The sequence below is a fragment of the Amblyomma maculatum genome, chromosome 1 (assembly GCF_055883805.1).
Source record: "Amblyomma maculatum isolate TAMU_Amacu chromosome 1, ASM5588380v1, whole genome shotgun sequence".
In the NCBI taxonomy this organism is placed as follows: Eukaryota; Metazoa; Arthropoda; class Arachnida; order Ixodida; family Ixodidae; genus Amblyomma; species Amblyomma maculatum.
The window spans coordinates 156,220,859-156,234,366 of record NC_139344.1 but is presented as its reverse complement, the minus strand read 5'-3'; the positions used below and the strand labels follow the sequence as shown (position 1 = coordinate 156,234,366).

At 43.1% G+C, this 13,508-nt stretch overlaps 1 protein-coding gene across 1 annotated transcript in view; it reads left to right on the top strand.

The window, feature by feature from the left end:
• Positions 1–13,508, top strand: part of EndoB (SH3 domain containing GRB2 like, endophilin-B) — a 62,272-nt gene that overhangs the window by 32,266 nt on the left and 16,498 nt on the right. Inside the window, exon 6 of the mRNA XM_084589422.1 lies at positions 3,237–3,326. Coding sequence (XP_084445548.1) covers positions 3,237–3,326 — 90 coding nt within the window. The remainder of the gene's footprint in view (positions 1–3,236; positions 3,327–13,508) is intronic.

The following is a 13,508-nucleotide window of genomic DNA, read 5'->3' as shown; positions in this document are numbered from 1 at the left end:
TCATGATGCACTCTGCATATAGGTTAAATAGGCAGGGCGACAGTATGCAGCCTTGCCTCACCCCTTTCTCAATCGGAAACCAATCAGTAAGACCATGCCCAGTTCTGACTGTGGCCTCTTGCCCTTCATAAAGGTTCCTGAGGAGACAGATGAGGTGAATTGGAACTCCCATCTCTTGGAGAGCTTGCCACAATCTGCTGTGATCTACGCAGTCAAACGCTTTCGCATAATCAATAAAGCAGAAGTAAATGGGTTTCTGGAACTCTCTTGCTTTTTCCATGATCCAGCGAAGGTTGGCAATTTGGTCTCTAGTTCCTCTGCCCTTGCGAAACCCAGCTTGCACGTCCGGAAGCTCCCGATCCACATACTGCTGCAGCCTACCTTGCAGGATTTTTAACATCACCTTGCTAGCATGCGAAATAAGCGCGATCGTGCGGTAGTTGGAACAGTGTGCCCCTAGTAATGAAAAAAGCATGCCAGAACACTCTGAACTAACAATTTTTTTGCAAAGTTTCTCAGTGCTCTTATTGTATAGAGATGTAATTTGCATGTTAGAATGTACCTGCGGCAATAGCATGTATCCGTGTGCATACCTGCTTGCAGGGTGCCTTAGCACCTGTGTATAGAAGCAAGCTAATAATTGTTCTGAAGATAAAAACTATAACCCCTTCAGGCGCTGCGTCCACATATGTGACACATATGTGTGACACATATGTGGACGCGACCCAAATTGCACTGTATCTTTGTAGGAATGCGAATTTCTGCATTTGAATTTGGCACCAGTACTATTTGGACCCGCCCTGTCAAGTATGTGGCGCCATCGTTTTTTGCTACAGCAAAATGTTTTTATAAACAGCAAGTAAAGATGGACATCGCAGCATTTTATGGCTGGACGAATAAGCAGATCTTATTTCTGCATTCCTCTTTCTAAACCGATGCCTAATAATACCGTTTCTTGTAATGAATGTGTCAATAAGGGAATGTAGATGTTGCATGCCAGATTTCATTATCTTAGACATATAAAAAGTACTTTAGTGGACTTTCAGAGTTTCGCATCCACAAATGTGGACACAGTGTCTTAATGCTGAATTTGTTAGTGTTTGCGGCGCTTCGTTATTTCGTGTAGAGCAGTATATAATATGCAGATTTGTGTGCAGGTGTTAGTCTTGAAGGCGCAAGATATTCTCAGAGGAAAACATTTATTCATGCTTAATAATCAGTTAGAAAATGCAGAAAATGTTGTAATGTTTTCATTCATGTAGCAGCTTTGATGGTTTGGTTTGGTTTGTGGGGTTCAACGTCCCAAAGCGACTTAGGCTATGAGAGACGCCGTAGTGGAGGACTCCGGAAATAGCAGCTTTGAGTTGCTATGTCCACATATGTGGACGCAAACAAAATATTAATATTTTTGCATGATATTTTATATTTGAACTCTGCCTGGGGGCCTACTGATTATGCATGTTGGAAAAAAAATTTTTCCTTTAAGAAAATTTTATTGGAACCTGAAGGGGATAAATAAACGTTGTTGGCTGTCGGCATGCTTTAAAAGTGACCTCTAGTGTTTCGCTGTGTATGTAAGTAGCTGTTATATCTTATTAAGCCGGCTATGATACTTGGAAACTGTTTGATATTCACGAAAGAAGCATAGGCTCATAGGCTATATTCACAGCCACATTCGTTTGGAAACTGTTTGATATTCACGAAAGAAGCATAGGCTCATAGGCTATATTCACAGCCACATTCGTTAGTTTGTGCGCCTTACTTACCCCTGAATGCAGAAACCTGACTTGAAACCTAGCTTGGACTTGAATTGGAGAAGTAGACTTGAAGCAAAAGCTGACTTTAAAATGCCCAAGTCAGCCATCGTGTTTCGTGGATGCTGTGGCCTCCTATTCAACCAAGCGTACAGTTTAACTTTGCTCTCGTGAACTTGTGGAAAACTGCTCTTATGCCCTGCAACATTGCACATTATAGTGTTACGCTTTGGTGAAACGTAGTTTGCTCGAGTTATTTCTATAAGTGCTAGAATTATTGAAAATATAATTCTAGCATGATTGGATGTACTTCAGTGGACTTTCAGAGTTTCACGTCCACAAATGTGGACACTGCATCTTAATGCTGAAATTGTTAAAGTGTCCAAGGTGCTTCATTATTTCATACTTCATTTCATACTTAGTGCACTGTGCTGACAAATATAGTATTCCTATTCATGCTGGCTACATACACCACCAAAACGTAGGCCACTGTCGGTGCAAATAAGAGAGCTTAAAAATTTCTTGAATAAGAGTAGACAAAAACGGAACTTTTGACTACCCTGACCTACCAAAAATGTCTTGTTATGGTAGTGACAGTTGTGGCCCATGTGCACCTTCGTGACACTAAACACAACATACCGTACCATACAGTCTTAATTTGTCATTTTACACCTGACCATGTGTTTTTGTCCTACCTCTCAGCAAGATTTTGGGAAGTAGGAGGGGCAAACAGTTGAGTAATATACTTTTGCATGTGCAACATTTAGACAACTTTTGATGTAGTGCATGCCAAGACTGAACAGAGCATAAATGTGGCCTAAATGTTTTTATTCCAGTTAAAATACCTGCCATTCAGAGCCGACTTTACCATAAGTAGCTGTGATGAGCTTATTTTTAAGTTCAGGTACAAAGTATTGGAGCATCATACTTTTTTTATGGATGGGAAACAGTATAACGTCTCATGGCCTAAGAGAGCAGTGGGGAGAATAGAAGCAGACAAAACAAAGCACTGACTTAGCATTCCCCTCCCCTATCATATGTAAATTTTTTGTTTGTTTCCTATCATATGTTATAAAACATCAAACTTTATTACTTTTTCTGGCTCAGGGATGTTAGCAGCTCGAAATCACTGCACATTTTTGCAGTGTGTTTTTAATATCTGAGCTGCTGATTGAATATTTTTTTTCTAAGCAGAGTAAGTGAGCAATGCTCGATTCTGCGCACTCAGTTACAATTACGATTTTCTCAAAGGACTTTTAGAAATGGCCTGTGTTTGGCACTAAGGCTTTCTTGGAGTGCAGATGCGTGTAACTGTTGAGGTTTAACTTTTCTGTGACATCCTGACATCCTCAACTCTAGTTCAGTTCTCTTTCATCCTGTGTATCCATCTTCTCTCTCTCATTATACCCTGAATGCTGAAGTGTAGTGTTTTCAGTCAGTTATAATAATTTTTTTTCTTTAATTCCTCATATTTGTCAACAGGCAGAAAAGGATGTGCGTTCCTGCCAGGCTGACTTTGATCGTCAAGCTGAAATCACTCGACTGCTTCTTGAAGGAATCTCAAGCACTCACGTATGTTTCAGTGCTTACTTGCTGTGTTTTGAGCAGTACCTGCAACCATAGCCTAGGGGACTTTGTGCAGTGTGGTTTGTAGGAAGTATTTAGAATAGTATTACATTTGTTGCCTCTAGTGTTGGCAGGAGTTTAACATGCATTTGTAGACATTCATGATCACATTTAGTTTCTGTGCTATTATTTTTATGGTGATTTCTTTTACATGAGCTACACTTTCTTGCAGTTAACACAAGGCTTATTGTAGTGTTCAATTTTAATCCTGTATATGCCTTTTGTACTCCGTAACCTGAGGTATTAAACTGTAGGAAGTTAACTTATGAGAATGCCTTTTATATCTGAGTATTGCTTACTATTGTTATGCAAAATCAAGACGCTTTCAAGTCTTGAGCGGGATTAATGAGAGGGCACAGCTCGGTGACGGCTGGTCTAGGACAGTGCTGCGTCCTTTCTTAAAGGCGCGCATGTTGCGGTGATCGCTGTCGCGCCAGCACGTAGTGTTTGCAAGCCATGTGCGTGAAGGTCGTTGTTGCGACTGTAGGAAGAAGGAAAAGAAAATGCACGGGCCTGCTATTGGCTCTGTAGCTGAGCCACCTCCGCTGCCTCATGTGGATAGAAGAGAAAATAGAGAACAAGAAAAAGAAGAGGAGGAGAAAGACGCGCGTCGCAACAGCCGTCATCCACCACCGAAGCGGTGGCGGGTGTGATGACGGCCTACAACAGATAAAAATTCAGTGGCAGGCTAGCCCCCACCGCAAGCGGCGTTGACCTACTAGTCCCAGCCCCGTAGGGCCAGGAACAGCCACCCTTCACCACCTCACCCGTGCATGAAGGAACGAGAGCGAATCAGTGCAGCTGTCGTGTTTGGGAGAGGGGGAGAACGCGATAAAGCGAAGTGCAAGGGTGTGCCCACACTTCTGCCCAGCTTTATCTCTCCCCTTCCTCTGTTTCCGGTCTTCGTTGGCAGCAGCACGCACTACGCATGCGCGGACAAGCCAGCGCGGCTCGTGGTAGACACTTTCTCCAGTGTGTATTGTGAACGCTCTGCGCGTGATGGCTGATGTGCGATGCGCGTTACGTGTCGTCATGCTGAACGTGCGTAAGCTACGGCGGCTACTGGCGCAGCTTCACTTTTTTTTTTTTTTTTTGCAGAAGGCGTTTATTCTTGCCGTTGTGCTGAACACGCGGCGTGGCGTATGCTATGGTGGCTGCGAACATTATGAAGCAGCATTTTTTTTTTTTTTTTTTTTTTTTTTTTTTTGAGAGTTGTTCTTACTTGTGCTGAACATGCGGCGCAGCGTAAGCTATGGCGACTGCAGATATTAGGAAGAGGCAGGTTTTTTTTTTTTTTGAGAGTCATCCATTCTTACATCTATAAATTAACGAAAGCACACGGTCAGCTGGGATCATGACACCAACTTTTAGCATTGTTCGCGTCAAATGGCATTTTGCAGCTACAGTAAAACCTCGTTACAAGAGACACTCAAGGGACCCGAAAAAGATGTCTCTTGTAAGCAAGGTCTCTTGCAACCAAAAATTCTAAAATCACTGTTGATCAGTTCACTGCACATCAGTATATAAATGCATTCACATGCATTAACAGGAAATTGTTCAGGAAAGCTTAAAGAAGCTATTCATACTAGTATGCATTTTTGTGAGTGCAGAATGTATTCCTTCCCAAATTCTGGAGGTAAAGCATTTCACTTTGCAAGCCTTCCTCTTGCTCTAATACCTTTGAGGCATTCTTACATGCTCGTCAACCTCAGATGCTTACAGGCTCATCACCCTCAGTTGATTCACAAAGAGAAAGACATCAGGATTCTAAGCTTTCACCTTGTGATCAAATTCTAACACTGAGGAATTAAAAAATGCTGGATGTCATTCATGCATTTTGATTTGCTTCTTAGGTAACAGTAATGTGATGCCGTTTTGACTTTCCAATCATGGGGAAGCACTCCTCAGTTCCTGACATACAATACAAAAAGGACACTGATATGGAACAGAATTTAGCTAAGGGAATCTGAAGTGCATCATGTACGAGTTGGTACGCTTCAGCTGCATTGCATGAGCACACCTGGGTTGTCTCTCTCCTCTAAATAGTGAAGAATTTACTCCACGGACCTGAAAAAGTTGTCCTTAGTAACCGAGTGTCTCTTGTAACCATGTCTCTTGTATGCAATGTTGTTGACATGGCAGACATAGGAAAACCAACCAAATCATTTTCAAATGTCTCTTATAACCGAGTGTCTCTTATAACAGTGTCTCTTGTAATGAGATTTAACTGTATTGCGCTTTTTAATAATTTTTTTTTTCAAATCTTCAGGAGCAAAAGTGGGGAGTGGGTTCATTATGCGAGTGGGTTGATTACGCGACAAATACGTTATCATTTTTCACGATCGCAAGTAGCGTCTCAAGCTGATCTCTGTATATCGAATTATCGATATATCAAACTATTTCACGATCACCTTCGAGTTCGATATATCCGAGTTTGATTGTAATTATATCAATTATACTTACAACCTGCACTATCCTGTAGTTTGACAGTGTACACTGCTCACCATCTTTAAAAATATGCAATACTGTGTTTGCACTCTTAAAGGAGCAGACATGACAATTTTTTTTAGTATTTTTTGTTTGGAATAGTGTGGAAGACAATAGTGTGCATGAACCATTGTGCGGAATTCACTTTCACTGGCTAAATAATTACAATTAAATTTATTTTCCTGTGCAGTTTGAGTTTCAGCTGCCGAGTGACGGTTCTGATGTCATAGAAGCACTTTGGTCACGTGAGTGATGAAGAAATCTGAGATATAATTATCCATACTAAAGCAGCGTGAAAAGCAGGACAAAACAGGAGACTAGAGTCTGACCCATTCTTAATGAAGAACTGCAGTGATGTCAGTTATTTTGTCTGAAGTGGAGAAAAAGAGGCACTTTGTTTCTAGCATGGATGAGGAGGATCTATTTTGCTGTGTAACCTCATGCTTGACTATTGAAAAATGTCAAGGACGGCATCACCAGGGACAATGATGAAGGTGTTTTTATTGCTGATTGTGGTATTTCTGTGGAGAGTTTCGTGGAACTCCTGCCTTTTTACTGGTATTCGACCTTCATTGGAATGGGCGAGAAAGTTTGCATCCCACATCAGGCATCTGTATTGGCTCTTCTCAGTCTGGTTTTGAGTGACATTTTCCTCAGCAGAATGGATGCAAGGTTGGAAAAGGATCTTGTGGATTCGGCTGTAAGGGTGGTTAGCTATATCAGTATTCTTTTTTTTCTTTTGAGTCATGTCTCTGCAGGATTGTTACGGATGTCATTAATCGTAGTTTCACCTTTGAGCTGCCAGAGTCAGTTTCTGTCCAGTTCCTGGATTTGAAGGTTGTTTGCCATGAGCACAGAGTATGCTAGGAATATCTCCAAAGGACGGCTAAACCACTTCTCAGTTAAAATTCAGGACATTCAATGTTGGTTAAGGCAGGCATAGCGGCCTCTTGCTTCAAAGCATTCTTGTTGAAATCTTGCTCCCACATAGCTAGCCCAGCTTCTTTGGGCAATTACAGAGGCTAACGGATGCTGGCTTTGTGGATGAGGCTCCTGTTCATATATCTGAAAGGATCCCGGCAGGAGTGGGAAGATGCACAATCCCCGAGAAGGAAAAGGCTGCACATGCAAAAGAATTGTGGGGATTCTGTCCGTACATGGCATTTCACGCCGGCTGAAGAAGGTTGGGGTAAGGTATGGGGTGAATGTCGTTTTACTGCAAAAAGCAAGCTAGGCAACAGTGTGTGGTTCTGTGCATAAAAATTAATTCCTCTCTCATAATCGAAGGTAGGCATACACATGAAATGGTTACGAGCTGTAGATGTCACTAGCCACAATATTGAAATGGGTCTAGTGCACAGCATACCACACCACGGCTTTTTTTTTTCCAATAGGTCAGCATGCTAAATGTTTCTCGCGGGTTTTTCTTGCCGTGCCAAAGCGATCGCCTGCAATTATGTGGCCTTGGGTCGACAGTTGTGGTTAATGGCGGCCTTCTTCATGAGTGGCCACATAATCATGGCATTGTTGGAAGACGCAAGCACTCTTCGGCTGTGGCATATTACTCACGAAGCGATCACTTTCTACATGCCACTTCCTGTCTCTCCTTTCATCAGGCTCTGTTGCTTGGCTTAAGCAACTCTGATGGGGCGTGGCATTGAAATACAGAATGATGCAGATGCATATATAACTGCGAAGACACGCTGGTGTGAAAAACGTAGGAAAAGCAGCATGTTTGAGTGTTCCCCGAGCATGCATACAGCCATCTGCTAAAGAGAGAAACTCCATGAGCTGACGACTCAATGCAGCTGACACTCAATTCCAAATGCCCGAACTCAGTCAAGCTGCTACCACTTCGTTAGGCGGCGTTCTACTCACGAGCATGTGGCACCATCCTTAGGGAGGGCGCAAAAACGTGACAGAGCAAAACTCGTCTCATCAAGTCACATTCGGCACCCGAATGTTCATGTTTTGGTGCCCAGTTCAAGGGAAATCATTGCCCGGATGTTGGCTGTTGGTTTTGTTTCGACGTCTTCTCAAGGTAGGTCGCCGACAACAGGAGCTATAAAAAGCATTTCATATTTAAAAGCTCGAATGTACAGTAGAACCTCATTGATGCTTTCCCGGTTCATATGATTTTCCAATTCATCCGCTCAAAATTGCTGGCAATAAAACATCTCCCATAAAGTTACACTATTTTTCTCCTGGTTAATACATTCCTGAATACAGTCGAACCTCTATATAACGAACCTCAATGTAACGTAATTCGTGAATAAACGCATTTTTTCAAAGTTCCCACTCTCTGCTCTATTGAAAACCATGTATTTTTTTTGTGATTTAACAAAGTAATTTTATGCCACACGAAGTCCTGGCGCATCGCATGCGTGTATCAGCAGCCGCCCTGACAATCAGCAGCCGCCCTGACGCATTTGCCCGACATAGATGCCATTTTGGGGGGAGGGTTCAATACACTGGGAAAAGTAGACTTCTTATTTATTTTTGTTTTACGACAGTCATCGGTACTTCCCCCCATCAGTCGTCAAAGAAAGCATATGGTCAGCCTCAATCATGATGTGTGCTTTTAGCATCGTTTGCTTCAAAAGGCATTTGGTGCTACACACGTTTTGTTGTTTTGTTGATTTTGTGGCAGCGGAGGGGGTGGGCAAGCGGGCAAGCTACCGCCAACAGTCCTGTCGAAGAAGCCGCTGGCACTCTGCCAAGTTTGTCTTCTCCCCCCTTCATCCCACAGTGGGGCTAACGCACACCTAGAGAAGTTGAGAAAAGTTCTCGCTGCACAGAATCTTGGCGCTCTGCCAAGAAATACACTTGACTGTGAGACGCGCTACAGAGGGAAGTGATAACAGCTAGTCTTTTTTTTTTTTTTTTTTTTTTTTGTCGGTGGCAAAAGTGGGAGGTAAGTTCATCATGCGTGTAAATACAGTACGCGTACTATGTGAGGACTGCAAAGGTAGCCGCGCCAGTGCCGGTGTGGGCAATGCACTCTCTCTTTGCTCACATGAAGAAACATTATGTGTTCGTGTCCGTTTGCTATCACCCGTTATCCTACTGAGATAAAAAACATCCGGTACCCTTGTTATTGCTGTTATTGCTAGAATTACTTGCTTATTTCCTGAATTTGTAATTTACAAGTTACCATCTACTAGCAGTGTTCCGTCAACTACTTACTTTATTTGGACAGTTCGAACATCGGGACCTCTACGTAACGAAATTCGCGATTTAGCTAATTTTTTGGCTGCAAGTAGGGCTTCGTTATATTGGGTTCAACTGTAATACGATTTTCTGGTTACTACGTTCGAAATTTCGACAAATTGTTGTATAATACGTTTTGCGATGAACTGAACATGTTCTAGCGAGTGTTCGCGATATGCAGAACTGACCAACGGCGCTCATCCACCACAGTTGTTTTCCTCCAGTGCCTACGTGGAAAGGGGTGAAGCATCAAAGAAAGCCAACATAGGTGCCGTTCCTGCGGAAATATGACTTCATGGGGAGAAACGTGATGGCTTCTTTGTGGTGTCTTATGGACATAGGTGTGAACCATTTGACAGCTGCAACTATTCTCTTGCATATGAGGGGGCCAGGTCTGGGGGACGCAGCATGAGCAAAAACGCGGCGACTTTTAAGTTCTCGCGATGGCTTCTCCACATGTCACTGGTATAAGGCTAAGCATCCAGGACCAACCAATGGTGAATTCCAATCACAGAGCTGGAGCACTTCATTTTCTGCTCTTTTTAGGGCAGCTGTATTCCAAACACAGATGTGGAACACAGATCGCGTTTTCTGGACAAAGATGGGGTGAAGTCAATGAGTTGAGGTCGCTCCGTGGAGCAGTCAAGATGGCTCCGCCGAAATTGGCAGAGCCAACCGGAAGTTTGCGTGATGTATTCATTCAGCGGCTCTTTCAACTTTCGCTAGCTTGTCATCACTGCGCTGGCTCCACCCTCTGCGCATTGTAGCCGACGATCAGTACTTACCGCCACTAATAATAATAATTGGTTCACAGGAAGGGAAAGGCGCAGTATCTGTCACACTTATTTCTGTGGACACCTGAACCGTGCTTTAAGGGAAAGGAGGAAGCTGGGAGAGAAAGTGGAAAGAGAGAGAGGAGCCCTAGTGGAGGGCTACGGAGTAATTTCGACCACCTGGGGATCATTAATGTGCGCTGACATTGCATTATGCACGGACACCTCCATCGGAACGCTGCCGTTGTGGTCGGGATCGAAACCAGGTACTCCAGCAGCCAGTCAGGCGTCTTACCACTGCACCACCACGGCGGGGCTTGCCGCTGCTATGGATGCAAATTCACATCGCGTATTGGCGCTCGTGGGGACAGCGAGTCTAAGAGCAGTCTCAGATCAGAGACCTACTGTAAAACTATGCACAAAAACTTGGTGCACTTGTATTTTGTTAACTTGAGGTCGTTCAGTTACTGCTCTGCTTTGCCCTACTGTGTACCATGACATTGTTTTATCCGAAAAAGGGCCAAACACTTAACGTATGTGCCCACATTCAGCTGTGTGAGCATGAACGAAATAAGTGTGATAGACTGGTGATGTCAGCATTTCAAGAAGCAGTGGGAGCAATGATGATCTGTTACAGGTTTAAAAACAGACGACACGCTTACATGAAGCGCAGCTAGGCAAGCGCAAAAGATGTCTGGTTTTTCTTCTGCCAGTTTGCGAGCACCACCTACTTGCTCTGCCCGGAGCACGAGTGTTCGAAATGCAGAATTAGAATGCACGCTCTCCGCCGTATTCAAGCGCTCTGCTCTGTTGCAGAGCGTGCACACCACTCTGGTTCTGCGATTGGAATTCACCACAAGAAAGCGATCCCGGTTCATCATTGCCTCGTACAAACCGGATTTGTTACTAAATCTCTTTCGCGCTTAGGATAATGCAAATACAAATTGAATTTTGCACAAGCTTAAAAAGGTGCTGTGCATACTGGATGTCTATAAATGCTGATCTACATTTTTATGCAGTGAAAGTTTCATTTCTAAATTCCCTTGTATTTCATTCAGCAGTTAAATTTTCAAAATCGGGCAGTTCCTATCATATGTTTTCCTGGATGGTACATTTTATTGAGAAAGCAATACTATGCTAGGTCTAACCGCTCTTCACTGTGTGCTGTGTCCGTGGTCCCCTAGCCGGTGCTGCGCCTAACAGAAGAACAACGCTCGGTCACCCGCAGCTAATGTTTTCGCTCCATATTCCATTCAGCAGCGTTGAACCCTTCTATTTTTTTTTTCTTCCCCATTTAAAAAAAAAATCTTGTCAACGAGGTTTTACTGTAGTGATGACTATGCCAAGAGCAGGTGCACAATAGCCTATAAAAATCGCTCTTTACTCTTTAACTGTGACATAGGTGTCGTCTAGTTGCTTTCGTGCAGCAAGAAGTACATCGGCCAGACAGGTCATTGTAGTTATGAGCAGCAGTTTGAACATCACAAGTGTGTAAAAGGCGCTGTGTCTGATGTAGCTTTGCATTGCAGACAATGCAAAGACTGCTTCCATCACTTGGATAAGACAAGTGTCTTATTTAATCACCCCGATCTGATCTGCAGGGAGATGGCGAGGGGATATTTGATCAGACTGAAGGCAGATGTGTGTCACATCCCTCTCTATCAATTTGGTAGATGCAGAAGATAGTAGGGGGTTGTCAGCTATGAAGGGTGTTGTTCTAAAGCTTTGAAAAATATGAGACTCTGTACACAAGTGAAAGGTGAAAGCCTTTAATGGCTCATACTGTCGGTGTTCATTCATCCATCACAGACACCATAGCTGTCAGTCAAATGATGTCATCACCCAAAATGGAAACTAACGTCATCAGGAAAAAAATCTGGTCTCCACCAGGAATGGAACCCCCATCCCTTAAATCTCGAGCTGAGCGCTTTAACCAACTGCGCCACGCTCAGGATCGTGAAACGCACATCATAATTCTCCTTGTCGACCATGAGGATGATAGTAGAGAAGAAAATCACGCTGCATTTAGTGATAATGACAATGATGACATTAGCAATGATAATGGCGGTGCATTTAGTTGATACTGATAATGAGATACTGCACTGTGTGCACCAGCAAACCTTAGGCTTTTGCATTTCTGCGGTGTAGATACCACAGTGCTCTTGGAATTTTTTGTGGCTTTTGTCATTTTTTTGTGTGTGTCTGGTACCTGTATAGCTACTATTCCAAAAATAAATCAGATGGTAGTCTGGGCTTGTGTTGTCTCCCACTTTGTCATGTTTTTTTATGCTGTTGAAGTATGAATCCACATCAACACGCCCAGTTTTCGGTTCCCATAGCCCCGCTGGGGTGGCGCAGTGGTTACGTCGCTTGACTACTGTTCCCAAAGATGTGGGATCGAATCCCGGCCTCGGCGGCCGCTTTTCGATGGAGGCGAAAAGCATGGCGCCCGTGTGCTGTGCGATGTCAGCGCATGCTAAAGAACCCCAGGTGGTTGAAATTTTCGGAGTCCTCCACTACGGAGTCCCTCATAGCCTGAGGCGCTTTGGGACGTTAAACCCCACAAACCAAACCAAACAAACCATCCTTACCCATATATTCATTGCCTATTCATTTTTTTCGCATGTCATTTCGCTTGCATAACAATGTGTGCAAATTGAAATAAACAAAGTGGCGGCCATACTGCAGATATTTTGCACCTCACATGGCCTAAATGCTGCTATGATGTCACTGCCATCTTTCAGTGGTTGCAACCAAGACCAAAACTGTATGGTGGAAAAACTTTAAATGATAAAATATTTACCGCTGTTTCGAGCAATCACCGTGACTGTTCAGTAATGTGCTTCACATCATTCCACAGACACAATGTGCGATGAAAATTTTGTGTTTGTACTCTTTTAAGCCTATTAAAAGACACACAAGTGCCACTTTATTATGAATGATTCTTGCGCACCATAACCGAATGGAATAAGCTACTGTTATTATCACTTCTTGACAATAATACCTTAGAAAAGGCCATTCATTGACTCACTGTTTTTCTGCTCCTTGCTTTGAACTTGCCTAATTTTATGTTCATGTTTTTGTACTTTATGTTTTGCCCTTTGTTTTGCAATTGTTGCCTCTCCTGCCAGTGCCCTTCACTGGGCCTGCGGTATGCTCAAATAAATAAGTAAATGATTGAGCAGATGCAATGGATGAGTCGCCAGTATATCAGTCTATATTGTTATTTAATTTCACCAGAGCTGTCTAGTCCAGTTGCTTTGCCAACTATGAGGATCCTGACTGCCCCTATGGGTTTTTCTCTTTTCTATTTCTATGTCCGGTAAAGTTCCAGTGCCGTCGGAAAGATATGAGTGTACTTGCATAGCCAAAGAAATATGTCAACTGATTCGGACAAAAGAGCCAGATTTTAAAGGAGGTTAATTATCATATTTACTCAAACGTAAAGAGCGTTTTCTTTTACCTTAAGTAGATACCTAAAGTCACCCCTCATGTTATAATTGCATCCTTGAATATTGGTTGATGTATCGTTTAGGTCAGCCCCCAAATTCAGTAAATTAAAGAGAAGCAAGAATACAAAGTTGTAATGTTTCACGGGTATCAGAGAATCCCTTAGTCCGCAAACATTTGACAGGGGACCGGCGGGGTGCATCACATC